At 46.8% G+C, this 27,222-nt stretch overlaps 1 protein-coding gene across 5 annotated transcripts in view; it reads left to right on the top strand.

Moving 5' to 3' along the window:
• The first annotated feature begins 4,392 nt into the window (after positions 1-4,392).
• The window catches only part of nectin1b (nectin cell adhesion molecule 1b), a 155,125-nt gene continuing 132,295 nt past the window's right edge, over positions 4,393-27,222 (top strand). The window contains exon 1 of one of the 5 annotated variants that reach the window (XM_047593845.1): positions 4,393-5,457. In XM_047593845.1, coding sequence (XP_047449801.1) covers positions 5,406-5,457 — 52 coding nt within the window. In that variant the 5' untranslated portion in view covers positions 4,393-5,405. The remainder of the gene's footprint in view (positions 5,458-27,222) is intronic. The other 4 variants (XM_047593846.1, XM_047593848.1, XM_047593847.1 and 1 more) reach the window with 4 other exon arrangements.

Raw genomic sequence — 27,222 nt, 5'->3', positions numbered from 1 at the left:
ACGAACAGACCTATGAAAGGTTACGCTTACTTCCAAATCATTTCACTTCATTACAGAATTATTTATCCCGCGTGAGCCAGTTTGAAGAATACCACTGATAATGGAGGCAGCGTTGCACACTGCACATAATATATATCCGAACAGCAGGATCCGGATTTGCATATTTGCCTCGTTGAAGTGCAGAGTGTGGGCAGAGGTCAGGGGTTGAATGCACACATGTATATTTAAAACACATAAATTGTCCAGTGTGAGAAACCTCAGAAACCGTCTAACTTAAAGCTTAATCTTTGGCCACGGTGGTATTTTCCCTTTAATTTGTCCAACACTGACCCACCACAGGCGAGAAGAGGTTGTTGTCCGATCATTTACGGCCTTTTCTCAGGACACACTGAGAGTTAAACTCTCCAAGACTTTAGTTTTAGTTTTTATTTATTTTTTGCAGCCATTTCCTCTTTTTGATTCGTATCTGCAGAAAAAAAAGAAGACCCTACGGTGTCAGTAATAACAAGCTTTAACCACCTTTGATGAGATAAAGCCTTTGGGAGATTAGCCGCCGCATACAGTGAAGGGCCGTCTTTGCTCCTCTGTTTGAGTTGCCGTGTGTGTTTTTGTGGAGCGTGAACGTGTCCCCACAGACCAGTCTGAGTTGCGTTCACCGCCTCAAGTTCACACGCAGTTGCAGATGCTCCTTCATCATTTCATATCATAGCTCCTGTGGTCATAAAGATGTGGTGGTTTCTTTGGTCCGGTCCCGGCTGCTGCTGCTGCTGCTGATGTTTCCATCTACATTCACCATCGCTACGTCTCTGTGTGTCGACTGCTGCCTCCTACGGCCATCTCTGTAGAGAAATGTGATGACATTACCAGCCTAACCATCCACTGCATCAAGATATTATTTTAAAATGGTCACTAATTTATTTTATTACAATATAATGGCTGGTTATTAAACGCTGAGGGGGGATGAGTTAGCAGCGGTGTGGCAGGTGCGTTTGATGTTTCCAGATGTTAATGCGTGAAGGCAGCCCGAGGATCCTGATGTGTTAACATACAAAATAATGGACATTAAATCTAATCTAACGCTTTAGTTTCCCCTCGGAATAAATACGCCCGGCGACTTCTATGAGATTTCTCTGTCAGATGTTTGTTTTTCAGGCCGGGCAAACTAACAGTTTTTGGATCAGATGAGTCGCCCGCTCTCCAGGGAGGCCGACTTGGGTCGCGCCCAATGCAGATTTCACGCTCTTGTGGACTGCAGAAAAACCTGGATTCCCTTTCGCTCATCAGAGCCCTGGCAATGTCCCGCCATAATTTTATGCGCAAGTTTGTGACAGCAAACATTAGGTCACCGGCACGATCCGATGTCGCGACGCGTAAATCACAGTTTGCATCACCAGCCGAGGTGGTGACAGAGTCGGGGAGCGAAGCAGATTAGACCCACGCCCCGTGTCACGAGTCACTGACGTGTGATTTAAGTGAGTGGAGTAAAAGGTTCTCCCATTAAGCTGCGAGTAATTTCTGAAAAGGATCACGAAGACGAGCTCTTGCATCCACAAAAAGAATGTGCACGGATGCACATGCTGAACAGCCACAACATTATGACCACGGACGGGAGAAGTGAGCGACGTCGACCGTCTTGTGACAATCCAACGTTCTGCTGGGAAGGTTTTGGACCTGGTATTTATTTGGGTGGATGTTTCTTAGACATGTACCACCCAGCTAGACCAGACCAGACACGTCCCCACCTCATAGCAATCACCTGACACAGACACACACACACACACACACACACATACACAATGCTTTAGAAATGACTCAGAAAAACATGATGAACAGCACAAGGTGTTGACCTGTTTTACTAGATCTCAAACTGATCAAATATCTGTGGGATGATCCACAGGGGCCCCTCCCCTCAACTCATAGGACCTAAAGGCCCCCCACTAACAACATTGTGTTACCAGACACCACAGGACACCCTCAGAAGGTCCATGTCTGTTCTCCGATGAGTCACAACAGCTTTGGAGGCAACACAATACTAGGAAGGTGGTCATAATGTTATGCCTGATCGGTGCAGCTACTTAATGCACATTCATAGCAAAACATTTAATTTACAAGTTACGTTTCAAGTATTGGTGGTCATAATATTATGCCTGATCGGTGTATATGTAAAGGTAGGCATTCTCCTAGTTCAGTTCTACATTTACTGTCGAAGGCAAATGTCAAATCCAATAAGGAATGTGATATAATGAGGCGTCCCTGCTTCTTTAAATACTGTATTAACACTGTCATCAGCAAAGCATCAATTACCTTCTCTCTGCAGTGAAATGCATCATCACAGATTTGACATTGATATATTAACCAGAGGAACCCTCATCTGTTACCTTTATTGGGCCCATCCGAGACTTCAGCCACAGCTCCTCTTCCTTATAGCGTCTCCAAATATAAATTAATATGCAGCACAGTTCCTAAATCTTCACAGTGGCTCGGGGGCCTCGTCTCGGGTTCTGGCACGAGCACCAGCATAAGACAAGTGTATCAAATTTCACCAGCCCGCCTGTAAATCAATCACCTCGGCCGCTCGATGAAGGGGGCATCGGAGCTAATGCACCGAAGGCAAAGGGGCAAACCCGGAGTTTTTCGCCCATTATCTGTCGGGGGGGAAGTTTTGGTCAGGAGTGGAAGTCTTTTGTCGGGATGCCGAGGCTTTTGACGGGAAACTGGCCGCCGCGGCCTGCCCTTTTAGAACGGTAGCTAATGAAATGTCTTGCTCAAGGGCACGGTTCAGGCGGCTGTCCTTGCAGGGGAGGATTTCACATCCCCTTCCTCATATCCAAATTTTCCAGGTTTATCAGATTTAGAGATTTCGCTTCTCTCAACACCTCCAGGCTGCTGCTCTGACCTTTCAAGGTTTGAGAAGTGAAGCGATTATCCTCCATCTTGCGGTCAAATGTAGTGTAAAATTTACATAGTTAATTCTGACTGTATATTTTATTCATAACTGAGTAAAATACTCCCCTTATCTCGCGTGACACCCATGAATTTCCACTTTGGGTTTGTGTCTCCTTAATGGGCGGTAATACATTCCTGCTGCAAAGTACACAGTACGTTCAGTTGATACGATTCCCATTTTGTGAAAACCATTACTTTGGGATAAGCGTGCAGAATTCCAAGCAGCAGCCCTTTCATTTTCCTTCGCCGCTATGTGTTTGACAAAAACAAAATGTCGAGTCTCCGGTTTATCTGCGTGCTCCCAGCACGAATCCTCCAGCCCGGTCTTAACTCACGCACGTGTGTTATTAACTTCACCTAGAGAGGACGGTGTTTGTTGCACGTGGTTTTCCATTGTGTGCGCTTTGATTTATGTTGCCACCGCGCTGACCCTAATAACCGCGTGGCTTTGTGCTCTCTTGCGGTGCCAGGTAATTTTTTTTCCTCTCGCCGCGCAGACGATAATTCCGCGGTGCCGAAGACCGATTTCTGACCACATGCAAACCTTGCTCCCCTCCAAACAACACAATCCACTTTCAACCTGGCCCCGTTGCAATTATCAGGAGAACCACTGTCCACAAGAGGGAAGTGTTATCACATTCATCCTGCCATTCATTTACAGCCGCTGCCGCTTTACAGGCCTGATCTTGTTTGGCTTCTTCTGGAGAAACAGATGAGTGAGTACGATCTAGTTAGTCACCTCTCGCCGTCAGGTCATGAGGTGGAAGCGATGTCCTCTTCCCAAGAAAAATTGTCCTCTTGTGTCACTTGTTCTGTTTCTAATTTCCAGGGCATTACCTCACTGGGAGTGTATGCACGGATAACTGTTTGGATCATAATTTAGTTTCCACTGCCCCCGACTTGTGGCCTACATGAGGTTTGCGGTTGCTGCAGGCGTCACCGAGAAGATCCCCGGTGGTTCCTCGCTTATTAAAAATAATCTTCTTATGCTATGATGTTAATAAAATGATAATTGATTTTTGTTTACGGGCTTCACTGTCTGATGTGATTTGCTGCACTTTTGGGTCCAGAGTTCATCAACAGATTTTAATTAATCATCGTGTCATTTCCTTTAATACATTTTATTCTGGTTATTTCATTTTTGCGGACCACCTTTGGACCAGACAATGACAAACTAGGGTTCAGTTAACTTTCTTACTAAGGAAGGATGGAAAAAAAAAAAACCTGAAGTCACCAAAATGTTAGTTTTGGTCCTCATTTCTCTTTTCCACTCAGGCGTGCTAAGTGGAGTTTCGATGTTTATGTTTCGCTGTGAGTAGCGTGAGAGGTGAATCATTTTACTTCAGCATTTCTGTACAGACTGTCCAGACTGTCTAAGTCTTGACGGATCTGTCTGCATGATCCTCAAACTGTTTTTACGCACACCGTTTACGCATTCAGCACAATTTCTAAGACCATTAACGCGCAGGAAAACTTGCCATCCTCTTCCTAAAGGAGCTTCCAGGCTGCTGCTGCTGCTGCTGTAGTTTTTTTTTTCCTTTTTTCTTTTTTCCCAACCAACGCTTTTGCTTTTTGCAGGACAATCCAGGCTCCTCCCTCGCACAACGTCACCCGATCTCGATCTCTCCCAAAGCGTCAGCGATAGTCAGCAGCACACTGTGGTGGCAGATCAACGGGGCGGTGCGCGTAGCGGGATAGAGCTGCGTTTCATCCAAAAAGAACGAGGGCGAAAGGGGGGCGCATCCCACCATTTCTAGAGTTACGGCAACTTCACCGGCCTTGGCGTGCAGATCTGCTCCTGCTGACTGTAGCTGCGGGTGAAGAAGAAGAAGGGGAACCTGGAACTTGCGGAACTAAAACCGGGACAGTGCCCGCAGACCGTCCGTTAGGTGCGGTGTCAGCTTTGTTTCCTCGGAGGAACTCTGCTGGAAACTTCCCAGCACAGCATCGATCGAGGACCTCCCGCCCACTTTACCTCTGATCCACAGCGCTGGAAGGAGGGAGAGAGAGAGAGTTCAGCAGCCGCTGCGGTGGATGGGGCAACAAAGGCTCGATGGTTAAACTGGAAGAGCTCCTTTGATGCGAACTCAGCGCTCCCTGCCTGCCACTCGCTCGGTATCATTTCCTAAAACACTTCATCACCTAAACGGCGAACCTGCAGCCGCTTTGGATCTCATTTCGGGAAGGGAACCCAGCCAGGTTCTTGTTGTAGTGCAAACTCTCCGCCAGCCAGCCGGGGGATCGCCGCAGACGTGAAATTGATGCTCTGGTGCGGAGGAGCGCGCCACCGATCCTCTAGTTTTGCGAAAAGTCTCCTGCTGCTCAGTGAGGGAGGTAGACTAGTTGGGGCCGCGAGTGGGATTTGCAGAAGTTGCATGCCTGGTCTTTGTCGTCTCGAGTGAGCCCCCGTCCATCTACACTCTCAGGTTATCACACAAGATCCGGATAGTTGAGGAGCCATGGCGAAGTGTGCGGGGATATGGGCTCTCCTGATGGCGCTGCACATCCAAGGTAAGCCCCGGGCATGGACTTCAGCATCTGCCTCATTTTTCTCATGCTCTGTATAGATATATAGCCTGTGCGCGTGTCTGAATGTGTGTGTGTGTGTGTGTGTGCGCGCTGCATGATGATCCGTAATGGCTTGATGAATTCACGGATCGATGCGACTGCATGGGTTTGTGTTTGTGCAACAAGGTGGGCAAACGGCTGAGAGAAAATTGGAAAGTGCGCCGTGTCTTCGGTTCGTTCCAGCCCTGCTGCTGAGACGGCTGCAGAATACTCATTCTGCAGCCAGATGAGCTGAACTTACCCGGGCTGCAGGCAGGTGGCGATGTGTGCGAGCCGTGCGGTTTGGGGGCCAGCAGCAGCAGCAGCAGCAGCAGCAGCCTTGGAGTTTTTCAATATTTTCCTGTAATGGCAACTCTGAGACACAGAGAGCCCTGGAATGATAATTGAAACGTGTTCTCCTCAGCTCCTGCCTCTTAGTTGAATATTAAAATAGTAAATAATTAGGCTCATTAGAGGACCTCCTCCATTTCGAACTCTTATTACGTTTCTTATTAAGCCATGAAGTCTTTTTTTTTTCTTTCAATCTTTCCACAGAACGGTGGCTCAGGGCGTGATGATATCTGCCATTCAGCAGACAGTGTATTTATGTGACTGATGAACGGTTTAAATGGGTTTGCCATTGATTAGTCTGACATTAAAGTGGGCCTAATTATTTAAACACATGCCTAATAAGCGTATTGACTGATTGGAAGGAGCATCATTATTCTGGTTTTATTGACAAGCGACTAATTGGAGGACAAAACAAGCCGAGCACAGACACGTTACGCCGTGCCTCTGTGTGTCCATTTTTTAAGGCTTAGCTGGATGTTTGTTTACATGTGGCAAATTCTGTCTGGTGCCCTCGTTTTAAGAAGAAGGTCGAGTGTGGACAACGTGCGTCAGATCAGGTTTTGATTGGTCCTCAGTTTCTCTGACAGGCTGCAACATGTTTACTCCACCTAATGTTTTTCTCTCTCCCCTGACCTCTTTTGAGTCTACTGAGTCTTCACCAGAGGGATGTCTTTGCCGTATATATTTTTTTTCTACCCCCCCCTCGCCCCCTCTCTCCTTTCGAGCGTTGAGAACAACCCGAGATGTTGACCTTGTTGGCGGCGAGGCTCCTCGTGGCGTCATGTGTTTGAGACTGATTGAATACTTTGATCAAAAGCCCCGTCTGATTTATATTGAGATGATCCCTTTGCTTGTGGAGAAGATCAGGATTAACTGGTTCCCTTGGGATTCACGGTGGAAAGCTTTTGAAGCTGTTCAATCAAGGGAGTGGAAAACGTCTCAAAAAAAAAAATTGCACTCCAAGCATCCTGGAAACGTCTTATTTGAGTAAAGCTGGTGAAGGAGGTGCTTTCTCAGCGTAATTAGACCTTGTATGAATAGGCTCTGCTGTTACTTATTTTTTATTGCTGTAATTTATTTAAAACCAAAGCGAGTACATAATTTATGTGTCCAGACATCTTCATGAAGGGTAGGCCTTTGAATTTTCTTTTTATTCCAGCAGTTGTTTGGGCCCGTTTCTTTTGACATGCAAAAACAAGAATTTGGTCTTTCACCCTGAGGTTAAAGGGCTCCACCATAAATGCCCCCCCGCCTTTGATGGCCTAATTGATATACAGCATGTTCCAGACTCTGTCCTCATTACCGACGCGCAAACAAGTAGGAAAGGGCCTAACAAATGCAAGGCGCAGCGTACCCTGTTGCAGTTATCCATGAGGGAAAACCATTTGTGCCTGTCGGGGTAATAACCCGGCGTGGAGAACGCAACGGTGCCAAATTCATAAACGGAGAAATATTCCGAGCCGCTCGCCAAATAGATCATCAAATAAAAAGAACACTGAGAATAATGGATCCGCGAGTAATAACAGCAGCTCTGTTCCTGTGTTCTTATATTAGCGCTCCTGTATTCCAGCCTGGTATTTAATTGAGTGTGAACCGAGGCAGCAACCAGGTGGTTGTTTATGGCTCGGCTCCATCCTGGGGTCCCGGCGCTGGTACGAGCCAGTATAGATGTGAGATTTCCCTGCTTTAAACCCTCCTCATAGCTGGGATTTAAGATTCGGGAAATGAACTTCCGAATGGCGGACGAGCATCAGCGTTGACTGTGCTGTGGTTCGGGTTTGGAGATGGCGCGTTGCCATGAATTATAATCTTCGCGATAGCTTGGCAGCGTGGAAGCTGAAATCCCTCTGCTGCAGACCCCTGTTGTCGAGCACCGTCGGGCGTTTCGGTCTTGAGTGTTTAGCAGCGAGCTTCTCTGGTAATATTATTTCGCGTGTCGCTGACCTTTAACTGGGTTTATTTGTTGCTTTGATTCTCTCGTCTGAGAGATGTGAATCACGAGCGTTGTTTCTTGTTTTGTCTTATTACAGCTCCATCAGTCGAGTGCTACTCGTGCAGCTAACTACCTGATTTCCATACGCAAGCCCGACACTCAACAGTTCATTCTGACTTGTGACAAAGGCTCACATGCTGCTCTGCTGCAGTGCGATTTTTTTAAAAAATTTTTTATTTATTTTTTTTGGACTCATTTGAAGCACATTGAAGTCTGCTCCTGTGTTTGAAATGTCACGCACTTCTCCCGCCGTGGATGGATTGATTGACTGGTTGAGGTGTTGGACGGCCGGAGGACGGTTGCGGACACGTTCGTTACGCGGGGTTGAAATGAATGTTGGAGGGCGCAGCGCCGAAGCCAGGCGGCAAAGCGTTTCCTCTGACATGACATGGAAAGAAAACTGCTGGCTTTTTGGAACATAGTAATTAGCATTTTGACTTTGTTAATTTTTTTTCCCTCTCCTTTGAAGACAGCTGTAATTGCCGCTCTGTGGTATTTTGCGTTTCGTTTGGGTGACAGTTGTGATATAATGGAATGGAGAGTGTCACTATGGGATTGTTGGGCCTTGATGGTTTGAGTGTGAATGCAAATTGCCTTGATCCACGTTCCTTTGGGGAGTCTCCCTTTGGTCCCCGCTGAGGTGATGGATGGGCGCGAGCGCGGCGAGTCCTGGGAGACTAGCTTGAGGGGAGCTGACAGGAGATTAAGCTTCCCCCCTTTTTTTTTTTTTTTTTTTTGCCGTAGGAACTAATGGAGGCACTTGGCCACTCAAACTCCATCTCGCTCAGCATTTAGCTCATTGTGGTTCTGCTGTCAGCTCTTTAGCAAATCCTTCTCGGGGCGCAGCGTGAAACGTCTCCGCGAGGCGCAGATCCTCTTCTGCGTCGGCTGCGATTGTGGAAACGGATTGGCCCTCCGCTCATTTCTCCTCTCCAACAAGTGCTTTGTTTAAGTTTGTTCAGCGCACATTGGTTGATCCGAGAGGCGGCCTCTGAGGCCTCTGCATATGACGGCATATTGCAAAATAGATGAATAAAACATGACGATGAGCGCTGAACCTAAGTAATGGAAAGGTTACGACAAAATGGAGCGTTCCCCGCGCACGGGAGAACGCGCAGTTAAGACGGAAAGGATGTTAAATTAAGTTCCCCAATGATTGTTTGGATCCTGTGGTTTAGAAGCAGGATTTTAGGGAATGAAGGAATGTTTTGAGGCCTCCGGTGAGGAGATTACAGCTCGTGTGCGTGTCTCGGCGATGATGAAATAGTTCGGATCTGATCCTCCGTCCCTGAATGAAGCTATTTTAGGATACAGGGAAGTTTAGTCAAGTAATGTTTGTCCTCGACACCAGCCGGCTGAGGTTACCGGAGAGCTTGTTTTGTGAGAACATGCTGTTCAGTATCATATGCTGTGTTTTCTTCTGCTTCTTCTATTGGCGTCTCTCAGGTGTCCTCCCCTGCTCCTTTCGCTGTCTTCACGCCAGACAGCCACCACATCGGATCGGGACGGAGAGAACACATTTATCAGCGAGCTGCAGCCGCAATTTTCACGCCTTATGTCGTTGATATTCTCCTCTGTTTCAACTCAAATCGTGGCATCAGCAAAGCAAGGGAAGGGGAAATCAATACTAGGGATCAAATCTAGCCCAGAGCTCCTCTGATTTGGCATTAATCTGTCGAGTCTTTTTCTTTCTCTTTAGCCGATCCTTGTCGAGGGATTAAATGGTTAAAGTCCCGGCCCCGCTCTCGGGAAGGAGAGCGAGATTAACTAGCTACATTTGTTCCATATTTTCCTTTGCCGCTTTTCTCAAATAGCTGTTCCGGCATCTTACGGCGGGGCTGCGGTGCGCCGCCCGAGTTGCGGATGCAAGTCTTCTCAAGGCGAGGAGCTGAATAATCTGGCGCGTTTGATGGTTCCCGACAGCCCGCCCTGTTTTAACGTGACACCATCTTGCCCCAGCAGCTTCTGCGTGCTATTTCTTTTCCCGTCTTTCTTCTTCTTCTTCTTCTTTTCCAAGCTGCAGTGTGAAGGGAACGCAGCCCTTTAATGCATCATTTGAATGTTTTCTATTTTTTTTTTTTTTTTCCCCATGCAGCTCCCTCGCATCTTCTGCTTCACTGGTTTAAAATAAGAAGCCGTATGGGAATACTGTTCTCTCCTCATTGTATCTGGGTTTACAACTGGGGCATTTAGTCACGGGCTGATCGGGGATTGAGAGAGTGGATAATTCCCAGTCTTTCCCTCTAAGGCTGTGTGCCTTTAAAATAAAGCAGATCTGATCAGTGCGCCCCCTCCCCACCACCACCTCCCACCCCTCCCTCCGTGACTGCCTGAACAAGTCAATTTAGAACAGGCAGCTGGGCTGATGTGCCTCCATTAAAGTGCAGAGAAGTACCGGAAACTGGTCGGCGAGCGACCTGCTGAGTCTGAGGGAAACATGCTTCCTGTTATTTCACACCAGGCAAACGCCGACCCGGTAGCAAAAAGGCAGGAAAAACCACAAAACACTGTCACAGACTCCATGCTACATGATCTGCCATCCTGCAACCTTCACATCAGTTTTTTTTTTTATTTATTTATTTTTTTATAAAACTTGATGGACTAGTTGCTGCTGTTTTGTGTTTGACTCAGTTGAATTTTGTGCTGACGCGTGCTGTCTGTTTACAAGAGCTGGACCCCTGCTCTTCCTTTTACTGTCTCGGGTCAAACCAATAAAGCAGATGGCTGACACGTTGGACGCAGGCTGTAAACTAAGCGTTAGATACAAGTTCCTCTCTTGCAACAAACGCACGGCTCTGTTTGACAATTTCACTGCTAAGCAGGTACATTACAGCGCTTCTCACGGAAGTGTTTCAAAGATAGCCATGGATCCTGCCTTCTCATCATACAGCATGCGTATTTGATGCGCTAGCTGCAGAAAGAAATGATTCCCCAATCTGCCATGAGCAAATTCTACTGTTTTCTATAAACCTTAACATATAAGATGTTGTATTTTTTATTTATTTATTTTGTTTTTTTTGCACAATCTGCCTCCAACGTCTTGACTGAAAACATGAGCATATCTGTCAATCCCATTACAAAGTCTTCCAGCTCCCCCTAACTACACATGCCTTCCACCGATAAACACCCCCGGGGGTCAAGCTCAAATGGAATATTGGCTCGCGGAGCACGTTCGTAAAATGAAAAATATCGAAACATTTCTTAAAAAAAAAAAAAAAAAAAAAAAAAAATCAGTCTCTCGCTGCGGTAAATGTTAAGGACTTAAAGGAAACTTCCGTCGCTGTGACACGCGCATCACACACGCTGATCTCCTGCCAGAACTTTGTATTCTTCCCCCTTTTTCTTTTCTTTTTTCCTTTCTACAAACTTGGGTGCACCCCACCACCACCACCACCACCACCACCACCACCACCACCACCACCACCGCCGCCGCCACCGCCCTCCCTGTTCTATCTGTCTTCTCCCCTTTCCTCCATCTCCCGTTTCCCCGCGCTGCCTTTGAGGACGGTGCGTGCTGAGAGCCGGGGCTTGGTTAGCACTTGATACAAAAGGGGGTTTGTCTCGTGAAATGTTTCCCTTTTTAATGAGTGATGGTGTTCGCTCATTTAATATTCCGCACTGATATCTCTCCGGGAGCTGACTGTGCTTCAAAGCAACAGCGTGGTTGTAAATGGGAGAGGGTGAAGGATGGAGGGGAGGGTGTGGTGTTGTTGGGGGGGCGACAGTGGTGGTATAAAGGAGAAGGGAGGCAGGGGAAGGGGAAGGGGAAGAGTGTGTGTGTGTGTGGGGGGGCTGCTGCTTAGAAAACACAAACACAGGTTTATTTATTCTCCCTGACATATAGCTAAGCTCCCAGTGTGCTGCAGCTTGGTGCAAAGCTCCTTAGTGCCCTGGTCCTGTGCAGACAGTCTATCAAAATATGACTGATAACAGGTCAGCTCTCATTCCTCCCGGTCCCTTTCATTTCTGTTTTTCTCCACGATTTTAGATAACGACTCACTTCAGAAAAGGATTTCAATTGCGCTCCTTTTATTTCTGCACCTGCGTCACAGCTGACACATGTTCTCCCATCGCTCGTCATTATCACCGAGATTGAGGTCAACGCAAGAACACAAGTGGTAGACTTTATCCATAACCCCCCCCCTCCACACACACACACACACACACACCACCTCCCACTTTTTCTCTTTTTCCATCACTTTCCCTTCGCTGTGAAACAGATGCAGATAAACACAGAGATGGCCTGGAGTTTACCATTGATCCTTCCATTTTGTTAGCACGGCCTGTGCCAAAGCAGCTAATGTAGTCGGCTATCGATTCCCCAGTTTTAAGCCCGGCTGGTGAAGTCCCTCCCATGTTGCATTTGTTTTTTTTAGAAAGTCAGGTGTGCCAAACGCCCTCCGCCTCCTCCCTGCGTGTCCTCCGCCTTTTGCAGCTGTATACATTATGTGACTTTCGGTAGATTCGGTTTTTAAATGTGTGTGAGGAAGAAGCGGGGTGGATGAGTAATCCAAACACTAGCCCCACCTCTGAGCCAGGAACGAGCTTCTATTTATCCCTTCATCTGCGGCTGCAGCAGACCCGAGTCTGCAGCGGTGCACCTATTTAAACTCTTGACTCGTATGCATGAAAGCAAAGCTGTAGGCTGTGTTGAGCTTCAACTATATTTACTCCTCTACATGCAGCACGCTCCGTCACAAGCGCGAGAAGGAAAGGCGTAAAACAAGACGAACATGCGTGAACTTTTGTTCTTTTCCGATATTTGTTTTGGGAGCAGCTTGACCGAAGGGACTTGTAGTCATAAATACAAGATGTGCACATACCTTCCGCATTTGAGGTTTACACCACAGAAAACAAACACACACAAGGTTGGTGTAGCATCCCCGCAGCATTATTTTTAGGAACTGGCTGACTGGAAAGCAGGTCTGACTGCCCTTCATCATCCTCCCAGCCTTTCCGGTCCACGGCTCAGTTTTTGTGTTAATAATTTCAGCCGTCGCTGTGCATCGACATATGACATGAGTCGACATTTTCAGCAGGGACACGTGGACTGCACTCGCAGATGAAAGGAAATCGTAGACGTCTCAGAAACAAGCTCAAATAAATAAATGTAAAACATCCGGCTATTTAATGCGCTGCAGTTTGTTTTCATCCGTCAACATTACAGATGGCGTTATTAGGTTGTTTGGAGCTATTTTTTTCATTTGCATAAGTTGAAAAGAAAAAGCGTGCACGTACAGGAAGGGACTAGCGGCGACGTCTCGATTAGAGCGAGGTGTCCGCAGCAAGGAAACACCATCCACCACTTGAGATGCCTCCACCAAATTGATCATCTCGACCGTGGACCCGGAACGCAGGGTGAATCCAGATGGAGTCCGTGCGCTGCCAATATGTTTTTTGTTTCTTTCACTCTGAATACACTTGAGGTGGGAAATGTACCAGAGCCTGGAACGTCCGGTAGCGACCGACTGTCAGCTAGGAAACAACGGGCGATGGCTGAATGGTTTTGCATGCGGACCGGTGAAAATAGTGCTGCAAAATGTTCACTGAAAATGTTGCATGTCAACTGAAATTTCCGGGTTTGGGTGCAGACAGATTTAGATCATAGTTGACCTCAATCTGACTACCAGCCGGCATTGACATTTTGTCTGGGTTACTTTTTTACTATTTCCCCCGAAGGAAGTCATTTCTAAAGTAGAATAGCTGCATATGAAATGCCTGCTGCAAATCCACCTCTCTCCTCTCCTTCCTCCTCACTTTACCTCTTCCAGCTGAATAACTTTGCCACGGGTTTCCACTTGGGAGCTTCCTCTCTGGCAGCGCATGCCTTGCTCGCTTGGCTACGAGGCTGCAAGTGGAATTAACCAGTCAGGAATCTGGAGAGGGCTTTGATGCCGGTGACGGGATCACGCAGGGCCATTTTGTAGTTCACAGCAATTGTCAGTCGAGCCATTGAAGTGAAGATGCCAAATGTCACAACAGGCCAGAGAAACAGAAGGTTGGGCATGTGCTTAGTGTGCGTCAAGGGTTCCCCGTTATCCCGCCCCCGCACATAGGACACGAGAGCTCCGCCGTTTAAATGATGGTAACTTATGGAGATATTAGTGGCCACTTAACGATCCACACCCACTTAGTTCACAGTTTAATGAGTGTGAACCTTCCCTCGTCGCTGTCTGAGCTATTTTTCCACATACCCGTCTTCACCACGTACTATTTATTCCAGATGCATGAAGGGACCGAGTATTGTTCCCCGCGCTCTGTACCTTCTTCGTCAGCATTATGGAACTGAAAATAGAACCTAAAGCAAATGTCGGGGCTGAGCAACTTGATACAGACGCTTCTTAATACCGCAGCAAAACCCTTAAAATACCTTCAGCCTGCAGACTCATACCTTTCAGGTTGCCAGGTTTCAAATTGCTCTGCAGAATGAGTTTAGGGTTTGTGCTGTTCTTCAGGTTGCGAGAGAAAATACATGTAAGGAGGAAGAGGGTCCTGGCTGCAGGATTGGGATTTACATGCGGACTCGGCGGGGGATGGGAGTTTGCATCAGGTCACGCTGTTCCTGAGCAAGGCACTGCTCCAAGGGTGACTCTCTCGTTTGCCTTGAAACTGTTTTCTTGGCCGACGTTGTGTTTAGGCACATCGGGGCTGCGCTTGCTCAAAGAAAAAAAAAAGTCTTGTGCAAATAAGAGTTCATTCAATTTTTTCCAGCCCATTAGCTCTCTGTCTTTTTTTTTTGCTTCTCTGCGGGAAGCTGGTCGACAACCCCCCCACACACCCCCCCTCTGCCCCCCCCGCCCCTCAACGCCAACCATCAGCCCCCATTAAAGCTATCTTTAAACAAATGTGCCTTAATTCCGAGTGTATTACAACACATAAGAAGGGAAGTAAATTAAATTAAAAGCTCAGTGATGTTGTAAAGATCATATTGTCTGTGAAATTAGTTTAATTAAAGCTTTCCCTAATTTGAGTAATGAGTGATTCAGAGGCCCGTTCAGATCTGGGTCCAAGTCGAGATAAAATGCTTTCGGTACGAAGGGGAAGTTGTACCACATCGCAGAGGGTGTGTTTCATCTCCACGAATTGAAAGGAAAAAAAAAAAAAAAAATAGGCAACTGCTGCCAGAGTGAGTGTTTCTCCAGTGGAAATAATCCAAGTAGCTGTGGTTATTCTGCGTGTCATCATGTGAGATTTAAAGGGTTAATGCCATTGATTTAGTTGTGGGATTTGCACATGTAACTCTAGAGGAAGTTTCTCCCCCCCCTTCCAGTTTCTTCCCCTCTTTTTCTTTTTTTTTTCTCGCACACTACTGATGATGCTTTGTGACTGGCGTAGGGCGGGTATTTGTTTTTGCTGGGAAGGGGTTGTAGCGGGGTGCGCTGATGCATAAAATATGTGTGTACATACGTGTGTGTGTGGCCAATGCATGCGCTTGTTCGCTAGCCCCAGGCAGAGGCAGCTTCACGTTGCCGGCCCTGCCCCCCCCCCCCCCCCCCCCCCCACACCCTCGCCCCCACCTCCCCCGATCCTGACCCACTTTCTTTTCCCCCCCGCTCGTCGCTCCCTCTTTAATTGCCGCGCGGCACACTGAGGCCATCTGCTCGACTGAGGCCCGTCGCCATGGAGATGCTGGGAGGCTTTTCGGATTTGCTGCGGACTGACCAACAGGGAAATGGAGGTCAGGGAATGGGGGTAGGGTGTTAGGGACAGTCACAGGGTCTCCACGACCGCACTTCCCGACGAGGCCGGGGTTCGTACACCTGTGTGGTCGCCTGGAAACAGCTCATAAGTGCTTTGAAAGTTTTAAAAAAAAAAAAGATATTAAACACACATCTGTGCAAAATCAGCTTTTTCGGGAAGTATCCGAGAGGTCCTGCGAGGTTCTCCCAAACCTAAGAGCATTAGAGCATGCAGATTGAGCAATTCAAGTTGAAACATTAAATTAATTCCCTGCGGAATTACATAAATTTCATCTGACACCGAAAGATAAAAATGGAAAAGTTATATTTTCTGTGTTGTGCACTTACGTGAAAGTTTTAAAAAAAAACTGAATGGTGAGTCCAAAGGGCAAAACAAATCCTGAATATTACAAAGTACACATTTGTGTTTCGCTGCGAGGGTATTTCTTTCCACAAAAGGCTATTTGTCTGCGTTAAGATTACCGCGTCGCCTCAGTCGGACGCGTGTTTGGCGTCATCCCATCTGCCCGCTGCGATCACACTCGGCCCGCGTTCCTTTTATCCTTACGAGTGCCTTTGTATATTTTGTTGCTCCCGCTTATTTCCTTTTCAATGACACGCCTCGGTGAGGAGGCAGTTGGCTGTGTTTCCAATTAACACTCGGGTGTATTTCAGAGCCGCGGACTTCACTGCGAGGTCGCCTCTCGCTCCTCAGTCTGTCAGCTGCACTTGCGTCAACCCTACCTCCTTTTTTTTTTTTTCGCAGCTTAACCATTCAGCATATTCCACGCCCGTTTCGTTCCGCGGCATCGTTTGGCCAAAGAGCTAAACGTGGCATTTCATTCCAGGAGAATGTTTTTACTTAACCGTCTCTAATGGAGTCTCGCTATTGACCTCTGGCTCTTGAACGGTCCTGAGCTTTGGGGAAACGCTCCTTATATTTACTTCTCTTTTAAAGGTCAATATTGGTAGCTGTCATTTCTGAAGTGCCATTTATAGGTCAATAGCTCATTAGTAATCTGGTGGAGTTGGGATCAAACGCAGCTGCTGACTTGTCTGTATCACCGAGCTGCAACCATTGCCACGTTCAAGTTCACAGAAAATACCGCAGATTCTGTTGCACTGATGCAACCCTGGCATCTTAAACATTAACCGGTCCACAAATTAGGCTTATTTCAGTCTGAATTCCTGGTATTGTCCACAGTCAAACCACTGTTACCAGCAGGCTACATCACGTTATAGGCCTCCTGTTTCATTTGGAAAGTCTTGGTTTCAGATTGCAAATATCCAAGTTCCCTTTTTTTTTTTCCAAACGGCATGGCAGACCTTTTTGTTGCTGCGGCTGCTCCAGTTCCTTTAATTGGTTCCATTCAAACTAGAAATGGACTGAACCATTATTCAGCGCCGTCTGGACCGAGACCAAGGGGTTTTTGACTCTTCTCCTCCACGCTGGGGCTTTATGCGGCGTGGTTTTGATCTCAGATCAGACTGAAGAGTCTCGCGGTTTGAGCCAAACGAGTTATGTGTGAAAAGGAAAGGAAGTTGTTTGTGTGACCAGAAATGTAGTCAACATGTCACGGCTGACTGTCTAAACCGTGACAGCAGGTGTACACCTCCTCCGTGGATCCCTATTACATGGTGGCGTCTGGGTTACAGTGTGCCTCCACTGGATTGCTTAACAAGAGTCAGACCTCCTGCGAGGCGCTGTCAGAATACGCCGGCGTTTGATGCCGTCACTATCTGCATAGATGTCTCAGACAGCTTATTTTGCTCCTCCATCACCCGCCAGTGACAGAGTAACACAGAGGCTGTGACAGCGGAAAAGGTAGCTCTGTCAATTTAAACTCCAACGCGCTCTTGATCTCTGAGCTGCCCAAATGTACAGTCGGAGGAGCTGAAGTTAACAAGACAATGTACCCGGTGCCTGTAATTGGACCGGGCCCCCTCTCAGCACTGTGAGAAGACAGAGAGACCGTCTGTCAGCCGGCTCTCCAGTCAAGGTCACGATGTCGAGTGCTGGATGTGTTGTAGTTGCTGCCGTGCCCTTCGTCCTATCACAGCTTATCCAGATGCCGCTGTGCAGAGAGGTGGGGCGAGAACTGCTGCTCTGTGGGCAGCGCACTAGATTATGTGCTCGGGAGAGAGTAATCAAATCACATGACGCTGCGCGAGAGTCGCCAGGTAGAGAAATTTCATCCAGCCAGTCCTGGCAGCGCGTGCCCCCCCCCGTAAGCTGGCTTGAAATGTGTTTTGGTTGTCCTTCCCGTCCGGTGGCAGCACATTTAGAGAGACGGACGTGAACCGGCGCGGTAATGGGAAATAAACTGTCGGTTCGAAGGATTGTGTCACGCCGGAGTGCCGTGTTTGTTAGCTGAAGTGATTTTCATTTGGAGGCCACCCTAAAGGAGCCCTCGCGCCACTTAACAAAGGTCCCTTTTGATTTGTCGAACAAGGGACCTCTTCTACTTAGCGGACCTGAGCCCCACCGCGAATTTTATTATCGCCACAGATCCCGGAAACCCCTCTGCAGCCATGTCCGCGGCCGCTCACGGTCAAAAGCTCGCACTAAAAAGAATTACGCTCCCTCTTTATGGACAGCAGGAGGAAGAAGAGGTTGCTCGCCGTTCAGCCGAATGCAATCCACTCCACCACTCAGCCGAATATTTATTTATTTATTTATCCTCCTGATGCCATTTTGGTCTGCGAAAATCCCTGGAGAGGAAAAATGCATTAAGCCACTCACTGTATTTACTTGTGCCGGATTGATGCTGATGTGTGAGGGCAGGCCAGAGGATGGAGGATGGGAAATTGATCATCGGTGAATGAGTGTCAGGGGAATCTTGACATCCACAACTGCTTTTCACGCTTTGAGCCCAGAGAATCCATCACGCCGAGGCTGGTGCCATCCGAGAATACAGCTACTTACCACGTTGTTTAAGGCATTGTTGTCTGCTCAAGCATATGTGGTGATGTCTTTTATTAGGCTGTACAGCACAGTAGGTAGTACAGCTGTGATAAAGAACAGGACATTAACCAGGTTACACTAAAAGTTTGTATCTGTAAATTGAACTGAATGGATGGGACCCAAAAGCTGCTCTGTAATTTATGGCGCTTATTGAGAAAGACAAAGAAGACTGCTCATAAAGCCTATAATATTTTATTTATATGAACAAGTTCCTGCACAGAAGCTGTAATTTTCATTACTTACATGATCCCTCTTTAAATATTTTAACCCCCATTTACTCCCAGTCATTAGAGAAACGCTCCTTGTGAAAAGAAGATACGACTTAGACCACATCCTTTAATTGCAGGTGAGTGTCGCGTCTGTGTTGTCAGACCTTAGTCAGTGTAGGTTACAGGTGTGCACCACTCACAGGTGTTCAAATAATAAAAAAACAAACAAAAAAAAAACGACTCCCCACCAATCCTTTAGAGCGTAGGTCTTCAACAGGGGGTCCGTGACCCTTGTGGGGTCTGCGGAGGTACTGCAGGGAGTTTGCAAAGTCTTTGGTTGATTAGACATTTTTTATATAATTTTCCTACTCAGTCCTCAGGTGAAATCCCATGTATCTCCATCAGTTCGGGGTCCGTGGCCTGAAAAAACCATTGAGGACCCCTGCTTTAGAGCTCGGGAAGCCACCCAGACCAGTCGGGAAACACCTCTTCAGTTTAGTTTTGTGACTTGAGGACATGGATGCACTTTTCCCAACATGTTTTAGAGATGTTTTATTAAAAAAAAAAAAAAGAAGAAGAAGGAAAAAACTGACATCCTTAATTACAGGCAGATCAAAATAAACAATCACAACAACCTTAGCGGGAGGAACGTGTAATGCAGAGCTGGCTGTGAAGATGGCCACAGCGTGACTAAGAGAAAGTGGGCTGTTAGATAACTGGAGGTGAGAGGTGTTTATTTTTTAAATATGTAACTGAAAAGGAACGTCTGGATCTCCATTTATGCTCTCTAGCAAAGAGGTGGCGTGCACAATAGACTCGTCATTTGTCTGCTTGTGTAACAGTATGGACCCTTTGTGGCGCGTCTCTCTCTCTCTCTCTCTCTCTGTATTGACTATGGGAATGACAGTTATGCGTTTGCAAGGTAATCCCCGGTGCAAAGGTCCGGTTTAGTTAGCACAAACACAAAGAAGATCTCCAAAACCAAGTTCAGCTAAAAGTATGGAGAATACAAAAACGGTGAAAGGCTTATCTGAGGCGCCTCTGAGGTTTACCTTCCCACACACCCTGAACAGGGTCCTCATCTGACAAATCTTTTTATAAATACATATTTGTGCTTGGAAGGCCTGTGGACATTTAAGAGGAGAACCGATGAAAACGACCATTAAAAGGCTGTGTTATACTTTGAATTAAAGGCATTTCAAGGATGGGTGGCAGGACTACCAGGCATGAATAAGCCCTTTGTGCTGCATGTGTAGACTCATTTGTTTAGCTCGTCATGTAGACAGTAGCGAGGTTCATGTGCTGCATGTGAAGAAAGAGTTTATGAATAACCAGAGGATTACCGGCATTACTGTTTCTTGATAAGCAAGTTTGTTTTAATCCATGTAATTGTTGATTATTTTTCTGATCTTTGCAGAGTCTAAAACTTGCTCCCACAGGTTTGAGGCTGGATGCAGGTTACCATTTAAAAAAAAAAAAAAAAAAAAATTGCCAAGTCATTGTAAAGTAAATTTGTTTTTTTGGCTGATTTCCCTCGACAAACAAAGGTTTAATTAAAAAGGAAGTGCTGCGCGCGGAATACATTTCGGAGCCGTTGCTTTGTAAAAGTTAACGTCACGTGCGCGCCTAAAGATGGATTCAGGCGTCAGCGGACGGCTACGGCGAGCTGATGCGAGTCTGCAGAGATCTGTTGCAGTATTATAGTGAAGACTTAAAGGCAAATGCACTTCCTTGATCAGGTCTCTGCCTCTACTTGGCATTTCCATTACCCCGAGAAATGCACGAAACCCAAATAACGCAATAAAAAAACTACTAATACATTTCGAAAAACCTCTCAGATAGCTAAAGCTAAAATACTTTTACGCTCTCATGAGTGCAAAGGAAAGACTTTTTCCACAATTCCTCGTCGTTGCCATTCAGAGATAACACATGGGGTCATGTGAGCAGTTCATTTTAAATCCATTTCCTCAAAGCTTAGTTTTACTTTACCGTAATTTCAGAAACATCGCTTCTATTTCGCCAAAAGGTGTACTCGAAAAACAGCTAATGACTCGTGTTTGTAGCTGCTGTTGTTCCTTTCACCGCGTCCCTGACTCAGCAAAGACTAGACAGCAAAGACTAGACAAAGAAATACTTCACAGTGCAATCAGCTAAATTTCAATTTGTAGCCACGCCTTGTGGTTTACTGCTGAACTGCGTGCTAGCACACGTCGTAGCCTCCGTGCTAAATTCCCGCAATGCTGAGTCACGCAAACAAAATCAGAAATCGGCCTTCCTGTCTCGCGCTTCGCGGAGGAGATCTACTCCACGACTTTATCGGGAGGATTAATTAAATTTACCTAATCAACATGCTCGACGGGTTTCGTCAGATTATTCGCCACCTTGACCTGAACTTCAGATTTCTGATGAATATTTATGGAAGGCTGCCGGGAGCCCGTCAGTCTCATACAAATCAACAAGGCTTCAAAACTCGAGCGCCGGTTGATGTGTGCTAAATCCGAGCGCGAGCCGGGGAAAGACGAATAAAAATAATCCAATTAGAAATGTGTAACCTACGCGCGGGGAGATTTACTTTGTGAGTTATTAGCACCGAAGCTGTTTACCCTTCCCGCTCCTGTCGTATGTTTTAAATATTGGAGGAAATGAATACGTCCAAGAGAGTGGAGGGCGAGCTCAGGCGGCTCATGCATCACAATGCATTGTGTGTGTTCTCTTTCATGCAATATGGCGTGCACACACACACACAAATACACACACACGCTGGTGAGGCACTACTACACTAACCAACCCTCCAGAGTGTCGTATGTGCATGTGTAGTGGAGTATTTTTAGCAACGCGTGGCTCTCTCCAGCGTGATGTGTCAGGACGGTGCCATGTTAAAGGCTCAGTCAGATGGTCCTTAACGCTTTGCCCGGAGCTCTGCAGAAGGGATGTGTTTGTCCCCGGCGCTGGAGGGGGGTCACGTGCTGACCTCATTGTGTGCACGAGTAAGTCTCTACTCTGCAGCATCAGTGCCCGGCTTCTATCCACATAATGAGAAGGCGACTTATCTCGGCGCTTATAGCTAATTGATTGATTTCCCTGGCACGAGTATCCCAGTAAGAGACATTTTTTTTTTCCCCCCACGTCCTCTCAAGTCTTTTAGGAACGCAGAAGAACCGGCAAAGAATGAAAACAGACCCCTCTCTGAGAACGGAAAGGATTTAATATTTTCATCCCTGGAAAGGAACTGGCACGCTTTATTACTCTTTGCCTCAGCAGACCCCCCCGCTTCCCCCCGCCTCCCCCTACGTCCATCCATCCCTCAGACAGGACCGCGTGCTACAGTACGGCTAGGCTGCTATGGAAAAGCACTTTGTGATGAAAAAAACACGTTGCTCCAGCGTAAACACAGAGGTTAATGTCTTATTTACAAGCTGCAGCCCCTGCGGTTGACATGTTTGCACAAGTGTCTCGCTGCTTTCTCGAGTCAGCGCAGGCAAAGGTGACCTAAGACAGGCAGATCCATCTTACGCCCATGTCCTCACAGTGCCTCAGCCCTACGGAAGTTGCGTCCCCCTCCCACCCCCACCCTGCCCCCCGCCCCCTGCCTGGGCCTTCAAAGATTGCAGCTGGCCTGCTTTCTTCTTCACCGGTACATTAACTCCTGCAGCCACTGCTGCTTCGCTGGAGCAGATGCCGCCAGAAGAAAACAAAGCTAGCAGGCCAGGGGGTTAATCACACTCATCTAGAGGTCTGTCACTCTGTTGCCAGGTGTGTCACACTCAGAGTACACTTGGCTTCCTTTTGTTGCTGCTCTTTCACCTCTGCCTTTCACACACCAAGTGCAGTAGGTATTTGTGAGCATGTAAAAAAAAAAAAAAGATTTATTCAAGGGCCAGAGACTGAATCTGTGTGAGAACCAGACTTGACTCTAGTGCAAAGGAATTAAGAGTTAAGTGAGGGAGTGAAGCGAGGAAACCTTTTATTTGATGGAAACAAATAAATATAGACGTGGGCGCGGGGCGCCCGCACGAAGATTTTTCCTTTGGTTTTTGACTGAGGCTCATTAAACGGTCTCAGAGTCTCCGAGGACCGAGCTGACGACAACAAAATGCCACTGCAGCCGTGGAGGAATCGCGAAACACCTTGAATTTGTTTCACCCGCTGTATCTGTTATTACTTTGTGTCAGAAGTAGCCGTTGTTTTTGTTGATCCTCCTGTTTTTTTGTCTGTTCCAGCTCCAGTGCGTTGACTTCACGTGGTGTTTCCAGCGTGTGTCTGTCTGAGAGCACTAATACGCGAGGGTTGTCTAGTGCATACGTTTTGAAGTAAATAGTCATTCCTTCTCCTTCACTGATCTGTGACATTCACATTGTAGCTCAGATGGTATTGCTTGTGACAGACTGTATTGGAGTAAGGCCAGAGTTGTACATCAATATGCCTCTGAGATTTTCTATTATATTGGCTCTTGGCAGCATATACACCTTTGTCTGTAACGAACGGGGAGAAGAAGAAGAAGAAAAAAAAGAAAGAAAGAATCAAAAACAACTCATTTTGGCATATTCAGCTCATTTGAGGACGGCTTGATACCAAGTAAAGAACATCAAGGTTGTCTCGGGGCCTTGTATTGTCACAAAACACAATGCGGAATTTTCCGAGCCGGTGTTGCCTTGGTTAGATTCTTGTTAAGTCTGTTATATGCTTATCATTTCTCTCGGTTCCAAGCGATGCACTTGTGTGGTAAAATGCCAGTTTCCCCTGCTTTGAAAGCATCTCCTAAGACACAGCTGCCTACTTAGATAGCTAATGGCTGTGTGTTGCGCTGCAGCGCTGCGAGCCTGAGCACGGCCGTGATGGCATTCGTTCCGTCTGCCCGAGGCTCGGTCTGTCATTGTGCATCAGGCCGGCCAGTGGCCATGACTCACACATGCGCCCTCTGGGCTGCTGGAGCTCACCGCGCGAGACACGCCGGTTTAATGTGCGCCGCACGACGACAAGGTTCAAGGTGGAGGCTCGGCGGCGGCGTCGGAGGGGCGCGATGGGACACCGACGAGGGGGCGCTGACGATTGTTGGCGCGTCACAGCAGCGTTTCCATTTATTCCATTCTGCCCTCTTTGCCGATCTGTTTAAGGATTAGCCTTTTCCTTTGTCTGTTCACTCTCTGCTGCTCATTCTAAGTATTGTTTTCTTTTTCCTTTTTTTCCTCTTGCAAAATTAATGTGCACCACTTTGTGTGCTGCAGTGGGTTTTTCCTCAGGAATAACGTTTAGAACAGCAAATCCTGCAAATGTAAAAGCTTTCATGACCAGGGCCGGGTTCTTTTTTTTTTTTTTTGTGTTTTATAAATTAATAATTAAGGAGAGCAAAACAAAGAATTACATAGAGAGAGAATGTCTCGGGTAATTGCTTTAACCCTCGCCGCTCTCCGGGATGTTTGCTGGTGTGTTCAGTCGGTTTCCTGTTCTCCTGCCTCTCCGCTTCCTCTGACGGCTTCATCTCACCCTCTGACGTATTTTCAGAATCATATCCATCAATAGATGTCAGACGGACCACCGCCCCCCACCCCCACCCCCACCCCCACCCCCCTCCTGCTCCTCTCACTGACAAAAACAGAGGCTGTTGTATAACATCATCTATCATCCTGAGGCCTTTGTTCAGCATCCTGTCTCGTAGGGGGCTAGCAGCCAGGGTGAGGGTGGCATTCTGTTTGACAGGCCGCTGCAGATGCTAAATGACAGTGACACAAAGAGGGGGCCCTCCACACAGGTCCTGACAGGGCTGTTTTCCATAGAGAAGAGGCTTGACTTGACTTAAAGGCCCAGCCCAAAATCAGATTACAGCACGGCTCTTGACACCTCTTTGGCCTGATTTCAGCGCGCGTAGTGTACCTCGATGGATTGGAACGCGCTGCCCCTTTGTGTGTTGTGTGAAAATTAGATTCATCACGTGAGTGATCTCACGAGCTTTGGAACTTTAATTTGAAGCGATTTAAAATGCAGTTCGGTTTGTTTTGAAGCAGGGAGTGGAGCCATTAACCCGACACGAGTCCTGCTGCCGTGTCCTTGAGCTAGAAACTCAACCATTGTCTGTCTGTTATTGTCGCTCCGGATTAGAACATTCGCCGAATGCCTCAAGAGCAAATGATAGTATTCATGGCGGTGTTTCAGTTTACCTTGTATCCATTTTTCTCTGAAGCCCTGAAGGGGAACCTGCTGCTCTAAACCCTTTTGTCAGAGCGCTGAGAAAATAAAGTATCTGGTCATATCTGCAGTCACATCTGCTGTTGGGATACGAACCCTGCGATTACACAGCCTTGCCATTTGCAAAGTTGTCTTTCTTGCTTAGGTGTGTCGCGGCTGGTTTTGGATTTATATCAGGCGTGCGTACGTGTTATTTTCTTGCTCGGTTACTGTACAGACTGAACGCTGTAATCTCACAGGATTAAAGTTTTGTAAAGGCTTGTAATGTCTCCTATAATGCCACAGTACCTTTCACATGGTGCTGGCTAGTGTTCCATTACTAATCAGAAGAATAGCCTAGTCCCTTTAGAAAATCCCTCGTGGATCCACCTCCAACAGACTGGTTTGATCGGCGGGACTTTTTAATCAGATGTAAACACCTGATGACCCGTTGCATCGTAACTGTTAAACACCAGATCTGAGAGGAATTGATTATTTCCTGTACGTGGGGTTGAGTTTTTCCAGGAGGAGACATGGAGGTGGCAGAACGACGAGCGTTTGAAAAGATGAACAAAGCTGGAGTCAGTGTGGGAGAGTTCTGGCCTAAATCTGTCATCTTCCTCCATTGACTGAATTCAGTCTCAATAAACTTAGGGAACTTACATTTCCTGCAGATTTGACAGAATTCCCGATCGGAATGATTTCAAGTCGGTTTGAAGAGATACTGTCCATGTAAATGCAGCCTCGACGCCCGAGTTTGATGTCCGCGGCCCAAAGTTCTCTGGTATGATCCCAAACATATACATTTACTCTCTGTTCCAAACATGTGTCCAGCCAGTGAGGAATCCCATTAATGGCTTCGTTTCAAAGCTCTCTCTGCTCAACTTTGATGTCCAGTCAGTCTCATTGTGTGGGATCCATTAGCGAGGAGGAGAGCTCGCCTTGATTTGCCTCTAGTGGAATAAATGAAATATAAATGCAGGGTATTTATAGACCTGATGGGGCTCTGCAGTGAAGTGCATCCGCGTCGAGATAAACACGGATAAAAGCGAAAGGACGTGCGGAGTTACGCGCTAACAGGTGACGACACGGTGTCATCGCCAATGTGTTCATGCCTCTATATGATCAGTGGAGGAGAAGCGTCTCTGTGAGCAGGAAGTCTGAAACCTTTGCATGTTAAATGTCAGTAATGGTTAAAATTAGACCATTGGTGCTAAACTTAAATCCAGTGATTTTAAAGAGCTTCCGCTAAATGGCAGAGTTTTTCTATTTCCTCCGGAACGTTCGCCCTTGTTTAAATTGAAATATAAGCTTGCGTTAAGTTGTGACCTTTGTTTAATAAGTTGCAGGGCACAAATTACGTCGGTGAAGGGACTCTCTGCAAGCCTCTGGGACTTCTCACATCTCATTTACTCTAAATAATTTTCAAATCGAAAAGAAGAAAAACAAAGGCTCTGAACACAAATAAACTTAATATAAAAAAGTCTTACTATGCGCCCTCAGTTGCAACTATATTATCGCCCTGTGTTACTTAACCCTTTGACTTCCACACTAAGAAATACGATTAATCCCAATTAAATATCATTCGTCTTTTATCTATATTAATAGCGTGCACTGCAAACTGAGTGTTTTGACATATAATTGTTAAAACGTTCACACGAGTACTATGGTCATTTGTTCAAAAGCTACAGTTCAAAAAGTATAAAAGCCGCAGATTAGTTATTTGTATATATAATGTGTTCACACACGGGCAAATTTGTGCGTCTTACAAATTGAATGACTGGCAATGGTTAGAAAATGAGAAATTAAGCATTTCATTGTCTTCTACTACGAAAAGGATCAACCGCGCGGGTACAATGCCGGCCTAAGTCTTAAGACTGACCTAGCCGTGTCCTCGTGAGTGACCACGTTTGATGCTTTGTGCCAAAAACCATTTGCGGAGGAGTGCCACTGAGCTTTTGGAGTCCAAACAGACGAGACTGACGGGTTATAAAGCCGCCTTTATCTCGGGGTTTAAAGGGACACCGTGAGCAGGGGACAGGTCCGCGCTCACAAAGGAGGTTGTTTTAGCCGAGCGCATCGAGGAACACTCCTTTTATTCAGGTTTTGAATGCGTTTAGCGTCTTTTCAATGTCTCAACTGTGGTTCCTGCGAACGCGTACTTCACGTTTGCCATTAGGACAGATACGGATTTAGCATCCGGGGCCTAGCTGTCCCGTATCCAGGAAAGAAAAAAGAGCCTCAGCATCTCCAAAGAACTGCAGAAATTGCAAGTGTCAGCTTTATCTTTTCGCAGCCCAAATGCCTGACATTTACTTCGGCATTAACCTCTTCTGTGTAACTCTCTGGACTCCAGGGATAACATGCCGG

This window comes from Mugil cephalus, chromosome 9 (genome assembly GCF_022458985.1).
Source record: "Mugil cephalus isolate CIBA_MC_2020 chromosome 9, CIBA_Mcephalus_1.1, whole genome shotgun sequence".
Classification (NCBI taxonomy): Eukaryota; Metazoa; Chordata; class Actinopteri; order Mugiliformes; family Mugilidae; genus Mugil; species Mugil cephalus.
The sequence above is the reverse complement of the archived record's forward strand: the minus strand, read 5'-3'. Positions and strand labels throughout refer to the sequence as shown.